This window comes from Camelus ferus, chromosome 4 (assembly GCF_009834535.1).
Source record: "Camelus ferus isolate YT-003-E chromosome 4, BCGSAC_Cfer_1.0, whole genome shotgun sequence".
Classification (NCBI taxonomy): domain Eukaryota; kingdom Metazoa; phylum Chordata; class Mammalia; order Artiodactyla; family Camelidae; genus Camelus; species Camelus ferus.
Window position 1 is genome coordinate 33,195,103 of NC_045699.1, and position 22,558 is coordinate 33,217,660.

Here is a 22,558-nt window from a genome sequence, read left to right on the forward strand (position 1 = left end):
GAAAGCATCTTTCCATCATTTTTTCTGTCCTCAGATTCTTTACATTTGTCTAAGAAGGCTGAGCATCAATACTTCCCTCCATATGCCCCCATGGGACAGGCACGCTGCTGAGGGATACACGTACAAAAGCTCTGATCCCCACAACGGCCCAGGAAGGAAGGTAGGTAGGTGGGTGCGTCTCACCCCTGAGGACAGACGAGAAAGATCTGACGCGGTTAAGTCAGACCTCTCCCTCTGAAGTAACACAATTGGAAGGAGAGGTTCCCAAATAGAAACCTTTCAGTCTCCTGCCATCTTTACCCAGTGGCACGCCCCTTCTGCATTTCAATTTGTTAACATTAACCCTTGAAATGCCCCAGGGCACTGAGCTGTGGAAAATTTTCCAAAACAGAGTCAAACCAAGTGTAAGTTAAGTTGGGTTTTTTTGGTAGTAAAATACATACCATGTAAAATTACCACCTTAACCATCTCTGAGTGTACAGGTCAGCAGTGTTAAGTACATTCACTTTACTGTACAACCAATTTCCAAACCTTTTTCATCTTGCAAAACTGAAACTCTATACCCATTAAATAACTCCCCATTCCTCCTTCCTGCAATCCCCAGCAACCACTATTCTACTTTCTGGCATTCTACTCTGTCTCTATGAATTTGATTATGCAAGGAAATTCTTCATTTTTTAAGTAGTCTCGACAATTTCTGAGCTAATAAAGAGCACCATCTGCACGGTCACACTCTATGAGGAAGCAGGCGGCTCTCAAAAGCCTGCATGTGGAACAGTGGTGAGATGGACAACATCCAGGCCAGCAAACCCTGAGCCATGGGGGAAATGGATATTTTAGCCAGACTGTTTCCACAGCCTAATACATGAATTGACCATGACAGCTCAAATAGGATAGCTTGTATTAATGGGAACAAATCCTTCTCTCAATTAAAAGAGCTAGCACTCATTTAGCACTTGCTGTATCCCAGGCACTCTGAGCAGAGCTTTACACATCTCACATCATCTAACCTTCCCAACAGCCCCACGAAGCCAGTGCCCTCATCCCTGTTCTATAGATAATGAAATCGAGGCTTGGTGAGGTTAACTAACTTGTTCTCTTAATAACTATATATATTCCCACTTTGGGCTCCAACATTCGTGCTCTTATAAGGGGACACATCCAGACACACTGTCACATGAAGAAGTACCTGCTTGAAAAAGCTGTTGACGGTCATGGGCTTCACGACCCCATTTTCCTCCAAGGAGAAGGCTCTTTCCGAAAGTCTTCGAGATTGGGACAAAGTTCTCCGCTCACCCGCAGAGCCTTTCCCTTTATGGAAAACACCTGTCATTCTAAAGTTTGCCTTTCTGTTTGAATACACAGCAGTTATTAACTTTACCATATGTAAGATATGTTTAAGGTCACTGAATAAGAACACAAGAACATGGCCATTCTTGTTTTGAATGAAGATTTCCCTCCCCTGGCCCCTATTCTTAGACCCCTCTGTTGGGGCCCTTAATTCTCCCCTGACCATAGTGGAGAGGCCGTGAGCAACTGCAGTGCCCTCCCACGTGGAGAACAGGGTGGGCCAGGTGCCACCCAGCGGGAGTCTAGAACTACAGGCAGAACAGCGTCTGCAGATAAGCTTTATTTGGTCAACAGTGTTTGTTTTGTTTTATTTTTACATTCGCATTCCGTTGGGAGAGGCATGCACTCAAATGCCCCTGAAGGCATTTGGGATTGTGACCCAAACATGCTACGGGTCAGCTGGAGTATATTCTGGATCCCAGATTTCTCTTGCTGTGTGGACCAGGCAGCAGAAGTGAGTTTCTGCCTAAAGGTAATTAGAACAGAGTCACACCCCAGCATGGTCCCTGATACTCTGCTTAGTTATTTCTCACCCCCTTTAGAGATTTAGGTAAGGATCTTTTTGCTTTTATACTGTGAAACTCAGGGGTTCTGTTGTGAATGGTCAAATTGTCCAGAACTCTAATGCTCCAACCCCGTCTTTGAACACTCTTTTCCTCTTAATTCGTGCTGTGATGCTGAACTGAAGCCTCTTGCTGCCACTGCCCTCCTACACTTGCTGTGCTGTCTTAGTATATAATACACTACATCTTCTGGTTGTTCCTTAAGAATCAGCCTGTGTAGTCAGGTTAATCTATCCTTGACCCAGAGATGATAGAGGACCCAGAAAGCTCTATGCCTTAATTACCTAGCTTTTGGTGTACTCTAAGCTCTACGTATAACCCTTTCAAATACCGGGCTACTGTGTCCACATAGAAATTGGCATAAAACAGACATACACACATTGTCGTATGAAGGTCAGGATGCACTAAAATGAGGTTTGTTGTTGGTATATCAGAAATAACCCAGAAGTTCTGACTGGTAATTATGCATCAATAACTCCAGTGCAGCAGCAGCAATAACACAATACTTTTCCTCCACTCCTCTGCTAAAGGCAACGTTTCAGAAGTGGCAGAGCTAAGGAATGCATGACAAACGTCCCGAGACATGTGACTGTAGACATAAATATTTGCTGGATACAAAGAACATTTTGAAAAACAGAAACTGCCACAGGTTGGGGGAGATAGACTTGAAAACTCTGTAACCCTCCTGAATAGTTCCGTACCCAGTTTAGGAAATTAAGAATTCAGATCGCAGGCTGGGTAATAAAAAAGAAAAATATGCTAAATAAATCAGAACAGTAACCAAATATTCTTTGGCGTTCACTTTTTTCATTGCACTTGGCAACATAAACTTTAAGGAACTGGAAATTTTCCTGAGAAACCCGAGTTTTGCTTTTTGAAGCCCTTGTGGCAGTGGCTTTTCTTCTATTTCGGAGCCAAGCATGGTGCCTTTGTTTAACGCACTATAGATTATATTATTATATTTTCTTGTTATTTTCAAGAATTTTACTTTGAAGAAGAGAAGGCCACTGAAAATTGACTTTTTAACGTGTCAAACTGTCCAGAAAATTCCAACCAAAAATCTTACTACAAGAGTATATTTAAACTCCACAAAGTTCATGAAAATTGTCTTGGGGATCACTGTCGAATCAAGTGTTTGTAATCCAGTCATAATCATGCTTCATCCTAGTCATCTCCTTCCTTCCTCCCCCCCCACCAATAAGCAGCTGATCTCAGAGTTGGGACAGTGGGGAGCCCTTTCCTTCACACCGCAGTTGGAAATCTTACCAACCATGGACTCCACATCGGTTACCTCCCTGTCCAGGGTAGAGACATTGAAGAAACTTGCTAAGCTTATGGGAGCCCAGGCAAAGGGCATCCGGTATTTCCCCAAACGTTGGCAGAAGGATTCAGCTTGAAGTTTTAGTTTTTCAATCTTTTCTTTACTCTAGAGGAAAACGGAAAGAGACAGCAGAAACAAACAAACAATATGGCACCAGCACCAAGTCAACTGCCTGTGCCCTGGACATGACAGCCAACTCCAAAATCGCTACCTTACTGATTAAAAAGAGTGAAGAGGCAAAAAAATAACACAGCTCAGGCCAGAAGTCCAACTGATAAGGAAATACGGAATAGAAAAGGAGGAATCTTTTTAAAAGTTTAAGAAAGGCTACATTTAATTATTAAATACACTTTCATCTAAAAAAACAAAACAAAACAAAACAAAACAACCCAGAAGTCTTGTGGCTTAATATACCAGCCAATCAACAAGCACCTCTTTTAGAGGCTAGCTACATGACTTGGATTCACATGACAGAATCTTAGGATGAAAAGTTTTGTATATCATCTATCAGGCTCTTTCTTTAGAAAGCCTGTTTTTCAAAAGTTGCCTTGGAAGATTCCAGAGAGATCCGTAAGGGTTCCTAACGACTTCCTTATTAGTTTGACAACACTTCCAAGATATTCATTCTAGGTTCAGAATAAAAGATAGATTAAAAAAACAAGTATCTTGAGTTCAATAAATCTTACTTGAAATTTATGAGTCTGCAGTAGAATGCTGTTAGGCAAGTCTTATTCCAGAAAGGCCATGTTTTAAAAATCATATTGGAAACTTTTACAAATGGATGCTGAGAAGAGATGTCCTTTTCAGAGGCCCAGCACTTACGTTGTACTAACAAATTTATGATGTACAGCAGTCTCAGCTAATTTCCAAATATCCATACCAGAAAGAATGGTGGTCCATGCTGTGCAGGAAGGCCAGGAGAGCTCAGGCACTGTTTAGTTTCATGGGGTGTCTGTGACCCTCCCAACCAGCTGGGTCAGAGCCTCAGAACTGAGACAATAGGATGTGGCTTTGCCCCAGTCAAGTTTTGTGATTAGACATTGGTGTGTGCATCACCATGTGTTGAGTTTACTGAGTTTAATAATTTATTTCTTTAAAAAGTTATCATCCATGACCAGTTTCCCTTCCTTCTTTTGTTTAGATATAATTTATTGGTGTCTCATATGGGGACATATTACCGACTAAACCCCATTAACTATTTTGTGGAACACTTCTGAAAAGTATCTGCTTATTCTAAGATGTTACCGTTTAGCAATACTCAAAAGAGCATACCTTTCCACCATCACTTTCTTTGATAACCATGTAGGGTTCTGCACACTCTCCAATCTCTCCCTGCTGAAGGACTTTTTCAATCTACCAACAGAAATAATATTAAAATAAAATATGTGAATTACAAATAGATAATGGAATCTCTGCAACCATCAAAATAGTGTTTTATTTGATGACATCAGAAGATGTCCAGGATAGATGTTTTTGATTAAAAAATTAATATAAAGAGTATTGTACAGTTTTGTAAAAAAATTCATAAAGGCATATTAAAAGGATGAGAGCAGATACACACCGAATGTTAACAGTACTTATCTTTGTGTGATAGGCTTATACGCTATTTTTATTCTCTTCCTATTGCTTATGTGTATTTTCTATTTTTAAACAATAAACAAGTATTATGCCTACAATAAAAAATGCAATAAAAGTTATTTTATAATACAAAACCCATGAGACATATGTAGGAAGTGAATAGCTTGTTTTCTTTATTATTGCTTGCAATGTAAAAAAGAGATATGATCTCTGTAAAAGTCAGGTTAGGGACTAAAGCCTTCCACAAAATGAATAAATGAACAGAATAAATTATCTATAATTGTCTCCCTTGTATTTCCTATTAGGGCTACTTCTCCAGATTTAATAGACTTGGAAAGGAACTGGAAAGCAGTAGGATGGTGCAGCTTTTCACTTTGCTAACTGACTGTGAACATGAATGGATGCCACTACTGTCAGGCATATTCCTCTATCTTGCTTCAGGTGAAGGATCTGACTGGCCATAAATTTGGGCACCATGTTTAAGAGGAAGAAAAGCAGAAATCTGAAATTTCCTAATCCTCTGCTTAAAGAAAGTTTCATTGAACTTAGATGTTGAAGACAAAACAAGCGGATTTAATCCCATTTGTCTGTGTCAAGAGTTGAGATGATCCTTGAAAAAGAATTCTGGGTCAACATATCCCAAGAGGCGTGCATTCTTTACAGGCACTAGCAGTTAGGCACCAAGTATTTAAACTTGTGATGGAAGGTGTTTCATGGAATTTCTAAGGAAGTGGCATGGGGCTGCCCGATGAACACTTGTCTTGGGGAGACTGTAAGCAGGAAGTTTCTCTTCTCACAAAAGAATTAAAAAACCCCTTCCCACTGCCATAACCTGAAGACAAGGCGGATCTTCCTGAGAGATGCACCTGAGGCAGCACCTGAGGTAGAGACCGACCTATGTTCCTGTCAGTCAGCAATCATCCATCTATTCATTCATTCAAAAACCATTTGTTGAGTATTATCCATATGGTAGCTACTGGGGAGATAAGATGGTGAACAAGATAAACCTGGTCCCTATTCTCCTCAAGGTCATGGTCAGGAGTTTATAGAGCAAACTGGAAAGAAGCTAATTTTTCCATGAGATCAATGGATAAAAATGTGGTCTTTAAAATGAACTCAGAACAAAGATAAAGAATCTTTTAATTAGGACCCTGCAGCAAGGAACGGGAATGCCATGACGTCATGTGTATTGTGCAAGTGCCCCATGCAAGTTCCTCTGAAACTCCATGAAACACCCTTCATCACTAGGTTATTTCTGGTTGAAATACTTTGTGCCTAACTGATAGTGTGGAAGCACAGGAAAGGATCTCCAGAATCTGGAAGCAGGAGAATCCAGATTCGACCAGACCAGCAGGTACTATTCCCTTCACCAAGCTGGACAAGGCTAACTCCAGGTTCTTTGTGAGAAGGAGCTGCAGGCTGCTAAGAGAGCCTGTTATATGGCCCTTCATCATTCATGTATAAAAGGAGTGCATGAGTCCTCATAACCATGGTAGGTAAGGGAAAGGGGCATGTCAGAATTGCCTGGGAATTTTTTTTAAGGTAAAGAGGCTTCTCTCAGCCCTATTTAGAGAGGAAGAAGCAACAACACTGGTGTTAACAGTAAAGAAAAACAAACCAGAAGCAAACCAGGGACTGTCTTACTGAGTAGACTTAAATTTCTTAACTATATCCAAGCCATTTAGAGAATGTTTATCATTGCCAAGTGAATGCATTTATATATCTGAAAAATTTGGATTATATTTCGTAAGTGATAGTCACCTATAGGTAACTGCTAATATTTAACCATGGGTCAGCCAAAATGGAGTAATTCACTGAGAAGTGGAGTTGGAAGTAAAATTTGGATCTGTAGAACAAGTGTTGGCTTCTTTGATTTCTCAGGCTGTGAGAGAACTTTAAAGTTAACTACAGAGCTGCTAGAGTGGGCTCTACATTAATTTTCCTATGTGTCTAAATCTAAGTAATATTGCAATGGAAAGACACATGTGAAGTAGAATAGCAACAGATACAGTAAATTTTTAACTCTATCGTCCATAAGCTTAAATAAGTTCTCTTCAAGCTACAGGTGACTTTTCAGATTCAGAATCTTTGTAAAATGGTGTAAAGGAAGCTAAAACAGAAGGATATCTGCCACTTGTTAAGTGACCTCCAAATCGCCTGAATGTTTTGGAATCTGTACGCTACTCCCATGAGAGCATGGAGGAATCAATGGGATTATGGACATAAAACACTGCGCTAACTAGAAAATGTTCTAGACCTGGAATGTTGGGTGTACATGAAATCAAAATGTCTGGAATTAAACAAAAAACAATTTTGGGGTAAAGAGTCAATGAGACAAACTATTTGGTTTAAGGTAGGTAAAATATTCAATGTTTGCTGTTAACTTTAACCAGCCATTTTGGTGTGTAGAGAAAATCTGTGGTTTTCTTAACATCAGCAAAGAGGACAGCCTAGAATGAAAGATCCTTCCACTTACATTTCCCACACACTTTGACTCTCACTAGACATGGTCTGTAAGATGGAGTTAAAGAAGGAGAGTGAAGCTTGGAAACTACAGCCTACACCTCAAACTGTCAGAGCCTAGACTTGTGGATGTTTAACTATGGGTCTCTTGAAAAACATAAACATAATTAGGAAACTCGACCTGAGATTTTCTCCATAGCCTCCCAGAGCTGGATAGCTGAGGATGCTTTCCTTGGTTAGGAGGAAGGGTGCTTGTAAGTGCCAGGCTTTATTTTGCAATCACAAGTTACCCATGTAGGGAGGTGTTATTATCCCCACTTTACAGATGAGGAAACTAAGTCTCAGAAAGGTTAGGTAATTACCCAAGTCATTTAGCTACAAAGTTGCAAAGCCAGGACTCAAACCTAGGACCACCTTACTCCAAAACCTATAGTCATTCTAGTATCCAACACCATTTGCTTGTAAAGGAAAAGGAATAAAGTTAAGAGGGAAACAAAGTGAATCTCACAGAGGACATGTAGATATATTCTGACACCTCTTTCATTCTAAACATGCACTGGGAATAACGCAATAATGATAACATCAGAATATGCAAGTCAGATTGTGTTTAAGTACCTTTACTACTAGGTAGATGTCCGGGGATGGATAGGTGACTGAGAATACCGCAGATCTTGCCTGACTGGATGTAGCAACAGAGGGTGTGTGAGCACGCAGAAATCCTTTGAACTGGTCAGAGTTCAGGTCACAGTAAAAATTTTCTGAGATCTGTAAATGAGTGGCCAAATGAAAAATAAGTTACACTTGTTGTTCTCATGGTCTAAACTTTTTTTTTAAAGAGTGATTCTTATTTTGTAGCTTGGCTTTATCCCTTTGATAACTATGTAAGTTTAAAAAGCTAAGGCTCTAATCTGTTCTTTTTTTCAGATTATTCATTTAAAATTGCAGTGAAATGTACATACTGTAAAACTTACCATCTTAACCATTTTTTAAAAATTTATAATCTGTTCTTAGAAACAATAATTGGTACATATATGTAAACTAAAAAAATGTGCAGTATACTGTATATATATATTTACATGCAATATAATATGTATGTGCAGTTAAACTGTAATAATTCTACCTAATAAAACTGAAAAGGGGGAAAAAAAGAATGAGCAGCACTATTTATAATAGCCAAAACATGGGAACAATCTAAATGTCCATCAACAGATGACTGGATAAAGAAGTTGTGGTATATTTATACAATGGAATACTATTCAGCCATAAAAAGAATAAAATAATGCCATTTGCAGCAACAATGGACTTGGAGATTGTCATTCTAAGTGAAGTAAGCCAGAAAGATAAAGAAAAATACCATATGATATCAATCATATGTAGAATCTACAAAAAAAAAAGACACAAATGAACTTATTTACAAAACATAAAAAGACTTAACAGACATAGAGAACAAACTTATGGTTACCAGGGGGAGAAGGGGTAGGAAGGGATAAATTGGGAGTTTGAGATTTGCAGATATTAACTACTACATATAAAATAGGTAAACAGGAAGTTTCTTCTGTATAGCATGGGAAACTATATTCAATATCTTACAGTAATTTATAATGAAAAAGAATATGAAAACAAATACATCTATGTATATGTAGGACTGAAACATGCTGTATACCAGAAATTCACACAACATTGAAAACTCACTATACTTCAATTTAAAAGTTTTTAAATTTTTTAAAAGAATCTTTAAAAAAAGGAAAAAAAGTGAAAAAAAAAGTTTTGCCAAAGAAATAAGTCATAAACATGATTTGTGACTAGAGGCTGCCAGAAAATCTGATATATATGTTTTCACAATCTCTAGATATGTTTAAGTCTTTTAAGAGCTATCCCTTGATACATTTAAATTTTTATTAACCCATCAGAATCTCCTGAATATCAGCAATGTGCTAGGTCCTGAACTGAAGAGAAACAGGGCACTGCCTCTGCCCTCAATTAGTTTACAATCAAGAATAAAGGAAAAGGCAAATAGGTATCAACTACAGTAAGAACAAATGATAAGGGACCACACTCATATAAAAAAGTGCTGGGGAAGTTCCCAAGGTGAGAGGTCACATCCAGCTGGGGAGATGGGGGATGCTTCTCATAAGGGAGGTGTGTGAGATGGACAGGCCTTGGAAGAAGATTCTGCCAGGCAGAGCTGGAGGGTGATGGTGGACCAAGGAGAGAGTATAGCACAGAAATAACTTAGAGGCTGGAGGACCTGGGTTAACAGCGAGGAGTCCAGCTGGGCTCCGCCTGGGCTCTCCAAAGAAAGAAAGGAGACAAAAGAAGAAAGGCTGAAGAAGGTGGGGCGTGGGAGCTGAAGAGTTTGTTGCTAATGTTGTAGGTAGTGGAGATCCACTGAAGATTCTGACATGATAAAAGCTCCGTGGCTCACCAGTGTAGAGTTACTTAAGAACCACTGTGGCGCTGGGTCATCCCTTCATTGCCAATAGTTTCACAGGCAAGAAGTGGCTCTAAGGCAGAGACTACATTTACCAGCCTCCCTTGCAGTTAGAAGTGAGCATGTGACTCAGTTCTTTCCAACGAATTGTGAGTGCAAGTGATGTGTCAAACTTCCAGGCCTCCCCCACCCATCTTTCCTCTTTTATCAGGAGCTGTGATGACAGTGAAAGGGTGACTCAGGAGACACACACTGAGGATGGAAGAGATGCTGCCAGCTTGGGTTCCTGAATGACTGAGTAAAGCAGATCACTGTTGACCCAGCCCCTCCTCCCCCTGGATTGCTAAGAAATGAAGAAAATTCTCCTTCTTTAAGCCAAGCGCCCTCAAAATGTGCCCACTCACATCCCGCCAACCAGCAACTTCAGCATCACCTGGGGACCTGTTAGAAATGCAGATTCTCAGGCCCCCAAATTTACTGAATCAGAAACTCTGGAAGGTGGGCCCAGCAACTGTTTTAACAAGCCCTCCCGGTGATTCCCATGCACAGGCAAGTTTGAAATCGACTGCTTTAAATCACTGAATTTGGGGGGAGGTCTCTGTTAACCTACCCTAACACAAATCTCAGTGATTGTTAATATTTATTCAGAAAGCACCCACTTCCTTAAATACTGAATAGTTATGAGGAGGGAGGCAGAAGTATTTCCTATTTCTGTCCTCCTCTAGGAGTTACAAAATGACTTAACATTAAAATATTCATAGAGAAGTCTTTTCAATTAAAAGCACATTATAGTCGGTGAGGTTTCTACCCCATGGCAAATTTAGACATTTACTGCACAAGATGCCTTCCATTCATGATAAGCCTTTTTCACAATGCAAAAAACTCCCCAAACTGAGGAAACATTACATGCACATCTGAGCTTGTTACAGCCATATTTAAATTGCTTTGTTTTATGTGTAACCCCATATGTTGCTATTTCATTTCTCTATCTCAGCCAGGTTACCACCTCCAGCTGACTTTCCCTTCAATATTCTTCAACAAGCATAAACTGACAAATGTTCCCAGGCCATTTCTTCAAAAACTGCAAAGGCAATAGAACTGGACATATCAAAGTTCATTTGCTTTCAAATCTGATCTGTTTTTGCTGCAGAGAAGTGAGATTTAAAAATATGAGCCCAAAGACAATGAACACTATATGATGCCCTCAGGGATGGGCTCTTTTTTGCTTTCTTACCTTTTTCCTTTCTTTAACATCATAGAGGGCAATGCTGGCAAACAGAGGCTCAATTTCGATCTCAAACCTGTCGGAGAAAGACAGAAAAGTCTATATGATTCTAACTTGGATAATTTTGAATTTTCTGAAAGTGCCTGGATATATAATCTGGTTAAAAATGTAAGTAGTATCCAGAAATATTTGGATAGCTCCAGGTATACGACATTCACACTATGATATTAATAGAGAAATATGGGAGGTTCATGGAAAATTCGTAATCATTTGAGATCATGGTGGATGGTGCATTCTTCCACAAAGTGCTTGCTGGTGGCTTTGCAAGAGACAGCAGGCGGAAGAGATCCTAGTCTAATCCAGTGTGGCACTTCTGACCACTATAACTGCTGTGTTTTCAGAGGGTTGAGTCTCTGTCTTAAGTAAAGTCCTTGTGTACAGTTTACACTTTACAGCAAGAATAGGAATCTCTATTATTCAATTTTAAGGGCTGGGTCTTTTCACTTAGTTTAAAAAAAAAGAAAAGTTCAGTTGTTTTTCTTTAGATTTATACTGGGAACACCAGAGGAAGATTGGGTTATGATGTGTGTGAATGTCTGGCCCCTCCTAACTCCATCACCGCTGCTGAGCTGAGGTGGGGCAGGGGACTGAGCACTGCTGCTAAACACAGAGGTGTGCGAACCCAATGAGAGCTAGAAAGAGGAGGCCTCATATTGGCCCTAACTGCCAATTCCCCCAGAAATGATGGGTTTGAAGAGAAGGCATCCCCAAAGCATAATCCTGCCACACGTTATAGGATGCATATGGAGCCCAGATGTGCACTTCCAAATTTCTCAGGTTAATAACCCACCATATTACCAGCTAAGAGCCCTAGTAATCAGGCCCTGGACCACCATTACTGCAGAAGTCATGCATATTAGGCCAAATTTTGTTTCAAGGCATATGTGAGAGGATGCTCTTATCATTGGATAGCTTTGTCTAAAAAGAGAACTTTCTGAGAAGAAAATCTGGGCAGAGGTAGGCACAGACAAAGGGTCAGTTGGTCAAATGGCACCTTTGGAAATGAGGCAGCTGGGAAGGATGGCAGACTCAGGGCACCGAGTCACACACACCTGGGCTCTGTTCCCTCTCCCACTACCTACTAATTTTGGGATCCTAACTAGGTTACTTCCTTTTCCCAGTTCCATTTGTTTATCTGTAAAATGAGGAAAGGACACTTGCTCTTCCTGTTTCCTGGGATTGTTGTAAGGAGCACATAAGATACTGTGTGTGAATATACTTTATAAACAATGTCAATGAGCACCATTATTCACAATAGCCAGAAAGTGGAAGTAAACCCAGGTGTCCATTAAGGGATGAGTGGATAAATAAAATGTGGTATATGCATACAATGGAATATTATTCAGTCTTTAAAAGAAAGACTTTAAAAGGTGACATATGCCACCATATGGACAAATCTTGAAGATTGTATGAGTGTCTTCACTTGAAATAAACCAGTCACAAAAGGACAAGTATCACATAATCTCACTTATGTGAGGGACAGAGAGTAGTCAAATTCATGGTGACAGAGAACAGAATGGTGGGAGAGAGAAATGGGAATTATTGTTTAGTGGGTCCAAAGTTCCAGTTTGGGAAGCGAAAAGACTTCTAGAGATGGACAGTGGTGACAGCTGTACAACAATGTGAATGTACTTAATGCCACTGAACTACCACTGAAAAATGGTTATGATGGTAAATTTTATGTTTATTTTCCCACAAATAAAACTTAAGATCATTAATTTTTACTATTTATATTTAAACATTCTAGGTTTACCTATAAGAACTTACTTTCTTTTCTTTTATCCAGTTTATTCAAAGTGGTTAAAGCTAAGACAGTCTCTTTGGTTTATCTCCCCTCTTGCAGGTTTATGTTGGTATGAATACGATTCAAGACACTCGAGCAGGTCAAGTTCACTAAGCAAACACCTCAATTCTACTTAATTTCTGCTTTGGTAGTTTGGGGGAAAAATTACTAGAAACTATAGTTCACAATTTTCATCAAGAGAAATTCAAGTGACTCAATTTGTTTTCTTAATAATGATTGTAACACATGACTATCTTAGCGGCCATGTCTTCCTATCTGTGAGAAGAGCTGCCATTTATTTACGGAGAACGGCTAGGTGGCTTAGTGTCAAGCATCACAGTGGAGAATTCCTCCAATCCCAAAGGGCAGAGCTACTGTACCTAACAGTAGCCTGATGTGCTTCCCGTGGGGGTGGGTGAGTAGCTCAGACAATGGGGTGGATTTCCTGAACAATGCAGAGGGGAGAGGAACAGCCCCTTCCACTCAATCCTCCTGCTGAAGGGCTAGGAGGTTCCTCATTCTGGGTCAGCTCACAAGGGCTAGAGTCTGCCTTTCTGTACCTGTTACGTGACATGGAACTGGCTTATAGGCTACGTATCTCTGTGTACAAGACAAAAAGTCCTAACTACCCCCACCCCCTGCCCTGCAACTCATAGAACTGGCTTAAGGAGGGTGCTACAATATCAAGAGAGCCCCACAACTGTGTAAGCAGACATGCTGGCTTGTGTTCTGAGGGGGCAGTTGGCGAGGCTCTGCATTAGAATCAGAAGTTTACAGCACATAGGAACTTGACATCATCTGGTCTAACTACTTCATTTACCAGAACTCAAAATCCCAGAGAAGTTCCCAGGGCTGAAATTCACACTTGAATCCAGAATCCAAAGGCCCTAATTGCAAACCAGGTGATGCCTAAGGGGTCCATGAATTGACTTCAAGAGATGAATGATCTTCCTAATAGGGTACGAAAAAATGTTACGCTTATGTACTTTGGCCTAGGTAACAACTTAACAGTTTCAAGAATCTGTGATTTGAAGATGTGGAAGAACTAATTCTCTAAAGCAGCAGTCTGCAGAGAGGAAATGCAAGCACTCCAGGGGGTCTGCAAGACAACCCCCTGGAGTGCAGAAAGAAAATACTAGAATTCACTTTGATTTATTTAATTCATCCTTCAAAATTTCTGACTGATCAATGTTTTTACATATGTATAGTACTTAATATGCAAGTACAGAATAAATATGCATGTATACAGAACACGTGACTTCTTAAAAACACAATTAAAAAGTTTAGAAACAATTGCTTTAAAGTAAATGTGGCAAATCATCAGCTCATGAGATGAATCCAAATTGCAGACATGCTCTGCTTTGTGTGGTACTTCAAAAGGAAATGAGAAAATATTTAAGAAGTCAGGAAATTATGCAGGAAAATCTAGATTTCTAGCTTCTCTTTAAAAAAAAAATCAGACAATTGATCAAAATGGGCTTGTTTACTCGGATGGTGAGTTGGCCCTAGCTAGTAGTGAGTGCCCCCTTAAGATAGCGTGCGGTAGTCCCCACTACTCTCTATTGTACACTGGCAGTGAGACTGAGTGTTAGTTGCGTTAGTTGCGTTTTTTATCGTCTTTTAACAGTGGTGTGCTGGTAAATGTTTAACAAGAGTCTCTGAAAAAAAAAAAAAAGGCTCTAATTTGCAGGATCGTCTGAGTTCTATGTTGTAAATACTTCCACCACTCCACCATGGGCAACTTCCAACTACCAACATGACTCCACTGAATACACAGACTGAATAAAGAATTGGGAGGGGAAGTATACAATCAGCTCTCGTGAGTTAGATCAGACTCCGGCACACTCTTGGCCTCTACTGTTACTTTTCTTACTGTACAGCATTTAACGCAATTAATTACCTACATGCCTAGCTTTAGTGTTTGCCTTCTCTGTTACGGAAGGATGACTGTCAAAGGCCTGGTAGGAACAGAATCTGGGACCAGCTGACTCCAGACTCTGCTTTTTGGACTACCTCACAGCTGCCCACTGTTAGAGGTATGTTGGGGGTGGGAGTCCTCCCTGATTCGAGCTCTGATGAAAAAGACACAGTCTACATCCGAAAGCTGTGAATGAAAAATATCAGTAAACATATCAGTAAACAAAGGCTGCTGCAGTCATCAAGTCATCAGCCACTATCAGCGGCCCTGACAGTGAATAAAGGGAACTCAGGATACAGACAAATAGGCAGCTCAGCCTCTGCCACCAATTCCAACCATGCACCTGGATGGAAATCAGGATGGGAAAGAACAGGACACTGGCCCCAGGCAGCTAGGTGCATATCAAAGGAATGATTTCAGTGAGCCCAGACTTCTGCACCTTCTCATACATAGAAAAGCACTAAATACCTTAACTCGAAATATCTGGTTTTCTTTAATTAACAGTAATCTTTTAATGTTCTGACTATCTGGTCTTTGTTGGAAAAACTCATATATCTTGGCTCCTCCCTTGCTTCTTTGGAGCAACCTCTTAGAGTGAACTGAGAGGCCACCCAGGTTTAAGTCCTCTGGAAGTCCACCAACTAAAACATAACTCTCAACTTTTAGGTTGTGCATTTTTTTCATTTGACAAAAACAAGACAGACCTTAGTATAGTGGTTAGCATGTTGGCTGATACTTACTTCAGGGATAGCAACTTGACCAATATTCTGTTGCCCAGATGTTCCTTAGGACATTCTGGTACCGGACGTATTTCCACTGCATCCTCCTATTATTAATCACATTGTAAAAGAAATCAATAGTGAATTTCCATGAAGAGTTCCAGCTGGAGTTAACCCAGGGGAGGGAAGGCTGCTATCAACTAAACAAGACAACTTGCATTTGCTTTATTTCTAATCACAGAATAACACGTTGACTTCTACAAGGGAGTTTATTATCCAACCACCAAGTTTCAAAGTCAGCATTTGCAGCCAACATTTTCTCCCTTCTGAAAGCCAAGTATCTGAGGGAGGAAGGAAGGAAATGTGAACGTGGATATGGCATAATAACATCCACCAGATGGCATTGCAAAATCTTATACCTATTGTTGGCTGGTTTTTTTTTTTTTTTTTTTTTTGGCTGGCTCTAAGTACACAGTCAGAATGTTTTTCCTGCCAAGGGCTTTACTAGTAAATATGTGCAGTTTTAGACTTGAGATCTGAGTCAGAACAGTTCACTTAAGGCTGTAAACCATTAAGACTATAATACAGTGTCTTTCTTGGTTCTTAAACAGATGATAAGAGACTTGGGGGTGAATTTGCAGGTTCTATATACAAATGCCCAGCTGGAACTTGCTACAGTTCTAAGTACAGACAAGCTTGGTAATGACAAATTACAGATATGCTTATTTCACCACATAGGGACTAAAGCCTTAAAGGAAAGTATCAAGTCCCTACTGTAATTTTAAACACTCAATCTGAGCTATCACAGCATCTTAATTACATTCATGTATGCAAAGATAAACACTGCAAATTTTCCTAAGAACTTTCATTCCTGCTTTTACAGTAGGCTATCCAAACCCTGGTGAGTGGTCTGCAGCTCACAAGGGTCCAAAGAATAAAGCCTTGTCTAATTGTATTTTCCGGGGCTATGAAGGATACCCCAAATATCCCACGGCAACCAGGATACTTTAACAAACAGCAGTAAATCTTAGTAAATCTGTGCCCAGTTTGGTGGACTAGTCTAAGTGGTAAACTCATCACCACTCTATCTTTCTATTCCCCTCTGTGTTAAAAGGTTGGCTATCTTGCTGGGTGGAATTGCTGAGTTTGTTTCAGAGGAGGCACTGTTCTGACGCCTACACTGAGCTGAAGCCCCTCAAAGCGAGCTGAAATTTTCAGGGTGATCAGAAAAGACACATCTGAAAAGGAAGGGGCCCCTTACTGGAAAGCAACCTCAACATAAAGACACTCACGGGTTTCTAAGACTACCTTTGTTCTGGAGTCAAACCTTTGGGGTCCTTTTTAAAAAAGTTTTTCACATGGAAAATTGTAAACATATACAAAAGCAGAGAGAATATGGAATGAGCCATCTTTACCCACCATCTAGCTTCAACAGTTCTGAAGTTGTGGGCAACCTGCTTTCATCTATACTCCCACTTGCTAGCTCCCCAACTCAATGCGGTATTGCTTAGATGCACAACCCCAGATATCACATAATTTCATCTGTGACTATTTCAGTAGAGATCTCCAAAAGGTAAGGACTTTTAAAAACACATAACGAATACCATTATTACTCCTAAAAAATGAACAATAATTTCCTATTGTCATAAAGTATGTAGTCAGTTCCAAACTTCCCCAGCTGTCTCAATTTTTGTATAGTTAGTTTGTTAAATCGGGATCCAAACAAGGTCTACATATTCATGTATTTCCTAAGTCTCCTGTAACCTGCAGGAATTTCTTGTGCCTTTACAGTTATCTGAAATAGGAACAAACTGCCAAAGAAGCAGAAGAGGAAATGTGAAGTTTTAGTGGATGCCTGTGGTCTTCATCTTCCTGGGAGATAGATAATTACAGTGACACACACACACACACAGAGGGAATATGAGAGAGGATGTTCTCCTATTAGTTGACCCAATGGATCCTGAGGCCAACTCTACATCTGCTTACTTGTGACTTCAGTATGAAAGCAGTAAGTCCCCACCATTTTTTGAAATTGGTTTTTAGTTAGGTTCTACCATTTGCAACCAAAAGAGTCCTAAGGCAAACTCCTCTATGATTTGGAGTATAGTGGCACCTTTCTTAGGGATTAGCACACAGGATGCCTTTTATAGAATTAGTGAATCTGGGAAAGAGCTCACCTTGTAGAAGCTTGGTGCTTGAGCTTTACTTTTGCCTCTCCTGTAGACTCAGTCATAATTTGGATACAGTATTTCACCTCTCTTCTAACTTTCCTCACCAGGAAATAAAGTAATGATAATATAAAATAATTTCATTAATGCGTTGTCAAAAAAATCAGCATTTGTAATCATTACATGGTAGGCCAGAAATTTACCTGTTTTCCACAGGACTTTCTTTGGAGAAAGTACAAATTACAAGTACAAATGCAATTTCTATGTGTACAGCTTCAGCATACTAAAGGGCTATAGAAGCCCTAAAGCATTTAGACTTACCAATTTCCAAATAACCTATACACTAATTACAAAGCATTCCTCCCCACTCAGTAAGGCAGGCCCCATTAGGACTTCTGCTAGATTATAACATTCAGGCTCAACTCAGTTTCTGTGCTGTTCAAAGACCATAAAATAAAATTCCTTCAACACAGTCTATGATTCATCCTTGTAATCAATTCAAGACTGGGTATCTGCCCATTTACTCTCATGAGGGAGAATGTAATGAGCTGATGCCTCACTGGAATTTTATTCTTCTCACCCTTTAATTGTTTTCTCCCTTCTGGTGTCCATTTTGGATCTTTTCATTACCTACTGGCACCTCCATCGTGAAACTGGGAGAAAGACGAATGCAAGTGAAGGTCAAATCAGTCAGATTTAATATTTCTTGACAAAGTTGGTGAAAAATTTTAAAGTTGTAGATGGAAACTGAGAAGTTGTAAGATGTAATTGTTTATGTCCTCTTTGGATTTCTGTGATATGTGCTAAAATACCAGGTAGTCATATATAGATAAATAAACAGGAAAACATGAAATTTGGAGTTAATGGGTTGGGAGTCCCCATTCTATAATTCAATTTGTCTGTTGAATCTTGAACAAGTTACTTAACCTCTCTGATTTTTACTTTGCAATCTGAAGAATGGAGATAACACTGCCCATGTTGTTCACTTTTATTTTAAATCTACCTCATTTGAAAAAGGATTTGAGGCCCTTGACAATTAAAAAAAAAGGGGGGGGTGTTTTGAGGCCACTACAAGTAAAATAAGTAGATGAGAAAATCCAAGGCGGTTTGAAAATAAAAATGAGAAGAAAGCTGAAGTAAATTCAAGACACTGATAAGTCAGCCACCAGATTTAGCAGAAGTGAATAGAAATTTGCCTCTCAGTAATTAGAGTCAATTATAAGATGTGCACAATCTCTAAGCATACAAATTTTCTCAGTGAGAGTACAATTCTCTTTTGTCCAAAGACCTGAGGGACCAGCTCTTTTCAGATCTTCATGAGGCAGGTGCTGGATGATGACTAGGTCAATGGTCTCAATAATATTTGTACAGTGGACACATCATGCCTCCTGACTGCTGTCTCTCTTATTGTCCTTTTTGCTGACCAGTGACAAACAAACTCATCGAAGGGCAAGTCCAGAGACAATTCACAGGGGTGGGGTTTTCGCAAGGTGTGAAAATCAGGCTCCTGGATGGTTTTGATTGATCGAAAGGCCACATTTCAAATATTTAGAGGCATGGATGGATGGTGTATATTTTATGCAAAATTTCCCCAAATCTTATTTCTTGCAACTCAACTTTTAATAAAATGTGGACAGCAAAGAGATTATGGTAATCAGTTTCTGGCAAGACCCAGAAGTGTAGATATTCTGACATGCAGAAGGGAAGACTAAGAGCCTTGTATGAAGTATAAGGAGCCTAAATAGGCTTGAATAACGCTCATCCCCCATCGCATCCAAAGTGTCCAGGGAGTGACTAGAGGCAAAGCCTCAGTCAAATTGTTCTGGGTCAGCTCCAATATAGAGAGTGGACAATCAATATCTGGGTGTTCTCTGCATTGGAAGCAAGACTATGATTATTTTAGACTGAAACGTTTTCAAAGCAGGTCTCTCTTGTTCATAGAGACAATCAAAAACAAATCTTAAAGCACTAGTGAACATCAAGGTTTAAGTAATATATGTCTTGGCAAAATATACCTTTAAAGAACTGAATGGCTTAACTGGCTGAGTAGGATTACTGCATGTAGACTTTCAGAATGTCTTGAGGATTAAATGAGATGGTATCAGTGAAAGTGTTTTGTAAAGTGCTATGAAAATCCTAGTTGCTATTAATGAACCTCATTTGTTTGATTGATCAGTAACTTGCTCTGCTGTTACACAGGCTTGCCTGAGTGAAAAGAACAACCCAGAAGTCATATGAGTAAGCATCTTGACGTCGCTGCCCAGGAATAATGAGCCATGCTATTTTCCTGAAGACTCTCTGTGTCTTCACTGAAACTCTCCAGCATGGGGATGGCTGCACTCACCTCGTCCACTGATGGGTAAAGGGCGAAGAGCTCAGCCTGCCGGTTGGTCCTCCGGGCCTCCTCGTTCTGCTTCTCGAAGTCCTCAGCACTCACTTGTTGCAGGAGGTTTTCCAGCCGCGGGTCAGGCTGCAGGCTGCGCAGGTCGAAGTCACAGGCAGTGATGGGGCCTTTCCCAGATACATCGCACAGCACGTTTAAGTGGCGGGGCCCGGCCTGTGACAAAAGACACATCTTGGTGAGAGAGACCATGGGTCTAAAATGAGAACTAAAGGATCTGGGATGTCTCAAGACTGCTCCAACATGAGATTACAGAATCTGGCCTCAAGGAGTTTCTGACAAGAATGACATCATAGCTTCCTGGACTGAGTATCCTAAAATGACATGTCTCCTTCCCGCCTGGAAGCAGGTCATTACTCATCAGGTGTAGCTACACCTGTTCTTGAGGAAAAGCTTGAAAACAGTACTGTATTGCTATTATCTGGGGGCATGTTCTTTTCTGGAGATTGGGAGCAAAGCCTCATATGAACCGCATCATATCTCGTGCTCAAGCAGAATGGGACTGGAATAAGGTGTAAGGAAAAGGAGAGAGGCCTGGGGAATAAAGGGACCTCAACCTAATCTCAACTCTGGAACTTCGTTTTTGAAACTGGAAAATAAGGCTCTGTGAGGAACTGTTCAAATTAAACTTTATATAAACTCCAAAGCTGAACAGTAGTATGTTTCCAAACACTGAGATGTGAGCATGAGACACTTACCTACAGGACTTAAATAACAGTTATAGGAATAAGCACCAGGAAAAACAAAAAAAAGGAATTTGCTATTCAACCAGTATTCACTCAGCTGCAGTGGGTTTGGAAAAAAATGCTTTTATTTCAGTCACAAAGTGGATGGTTTATTCCGTTAGACGTATCTTGGAAATTGGGAGCTGGATACCTAACTACAGACTTGGCAAAAAATATATAACAAAATCAATAATATGTTGTAAGAATATAGATGGATCTATTATAAGCACCTGTAAAATTCATGGTAAAATGTTATTCTCTAAGTTCTAATCAATGGACATACTGCTGTACAATATCTCTATAATACATATTTTTGGTGACATCAGTATACCTCATAAAAGTCCTACTCTCCTAGATCATAAATTTTACCTAAACTGCATGTGTTAGCAATAATCAATATTAATACTTTCGTTCGTCTTAGAATTTATAAGATTACTGGGAAAATGAACTAGATTTCCTAAGACACTTCAGAAGGATGTAAAGATATATCTATCTCTCTCTCTATATATATATACATCTGAATATCGATGTCTGTATCTATCTCCAGAATTAATTCTAAGACCACAACTAGACAAATGAGTAAAGATGTGAGGACAAGAGTATCTCTGGAACATTGTTTGCAATAACAAAATTATAGAAACCTAAATGCCCCCCAAAAAAGAAACGTTTGAGATTAAGAGATTTTGGAACTTTCATACAATGAAATGTTAAGCAGCCATTAAAACAAACAAACAAACGGTGATGTAATCAGAAGAGAAAGATGGTCATATAATATTGTCTTGTTGATAAGAAAAAGGATGCTATACAATAGTGCACATGATATGATCTAATTTTTATGAAATACATGTGTATCATGGAGTCACATCATACATGCATTTAACTTACGTAAATTCAGGCATTTGGCCTCACAATTCCACTCAATAAGCTGCATAAGAATGACTGACAGGGAAGATGTTGCTAGTCTGAGGATCTCTCCCTGAGGAGTATTAGTCTAATACTTAAAAACACACATCTTTTGTATAGCTTGGCTGTGAAACCCAGCCAATGGCTGAGTGCTCTGTTAGTGGGCTGGAGGGGGGAGTGTGCTTTTTGGGTGTGCTGGTCGTTCACCTTTTGAATTCACCCCTGTATACTCTGCTCTGTGATTCGGTGTCTGCAACTCAGCGAATGGCATTTTTGCTCTGCTACTTTTCCCTTTAGGATCTGCCAGTGGGGAGCGCTCCAGGGAGACTGGAGGGCTGGAGAGAGAAGGGACTGGCCCCTTCCTCTCTGCCTGCAGCTCCTCTCACCTCAGTAGTGGCAGCTGGTTCCAGCCTTCAGTTTCTTCTGGCATCTCCAGAACAACCTTCTTCTTATGTTCCCTGGAGGTACGAGCACCAACTGGGCAATTCCTTCTCCTAGGTCTGAGTCCAGACTCCCAGCCTCTATGAGATCTTTCCTCTGACACCACCACTAGCTAGACCACGCCCTCTCCTCAGATATTGGAGTCCCCACTCGAAGGCCCCTCTTCTGAGCTTCTAGATTCTGACAACTCCAAGCTCCCCCTGCAAGACCCACCATGGTTCTCAAACATGGTCCTGGGACCAGCAATACCAGCATCTCCTGGGAAATGCTAATTCGAAAAGCAAATTCTCAAGCCCCACTCCACATCCAGGAAATCAGAAACTCTGGAGGGGGACTAACAATCTGTGTTCAAACAAACCCTTCAGGGGGTTCTGATAAAGCTTCAGTTTAAGAACCACTGTCAGAGACCACAGCCCTAGGGTGGTGTGCTGTTTCTTGCAGTTACAATTTCTGTATGACTTCAGTTTTCCTTTTTTGGTCCTCTCAGTCCTCCAAAATCTGTTTAACCA

At 40.1% G+C, this 22,558-nt stretch overlaps 1 protein-coding gene across 6 annotated transcripts in view; it reads right to left on the bottom strand.

The window, feature by feature from the left end:
* Positions 1 to 22,558, bottom strand: part of DOCK8 (dedicator of cytokinesis 8) — a 223,965-nt gene that overhangs the window by 102,896 nt on the left and 98,511 nt on the right. For all 6 annotated transcript variants that reach the window (XM_006192725.3, XM_032477776.1, XM_032477777.1 and 3 more), the window contains 7 exons: positions 19,924 to 20,136; positions 15,433 to 15,518; positions 10,941 to 11,007; positions 7,891 to 8,040; positions 4,507 to 4,587; positions 3,180 to 3,339; positions 1,190 to 1,311 (listed from right to left, as the gene is read on the bottom strand). In XM_006192725.3, coding sequence (XP_006192787.1) covers positions 1,190 to 1,311; positions 3,180 to 3,339; positions 4,507 to 4,587; positions 7,891 to 8,040; positions 10,941 to 11,007; positions 15,433 to 15,518; positions 19,924 to 20,136 — 879 coding nt within the window. The remainder of the gene's footprint in view (positions 1 to 1,189; positions 1,312 to 3,179; positions 3,340 to 4,506; positions 4,588 to 7,890; positions 8,041 to 10,940; positions 11,008 to 15,432; positions 15,519 to 19,923; positions 20,137 to 22,558) is intronic.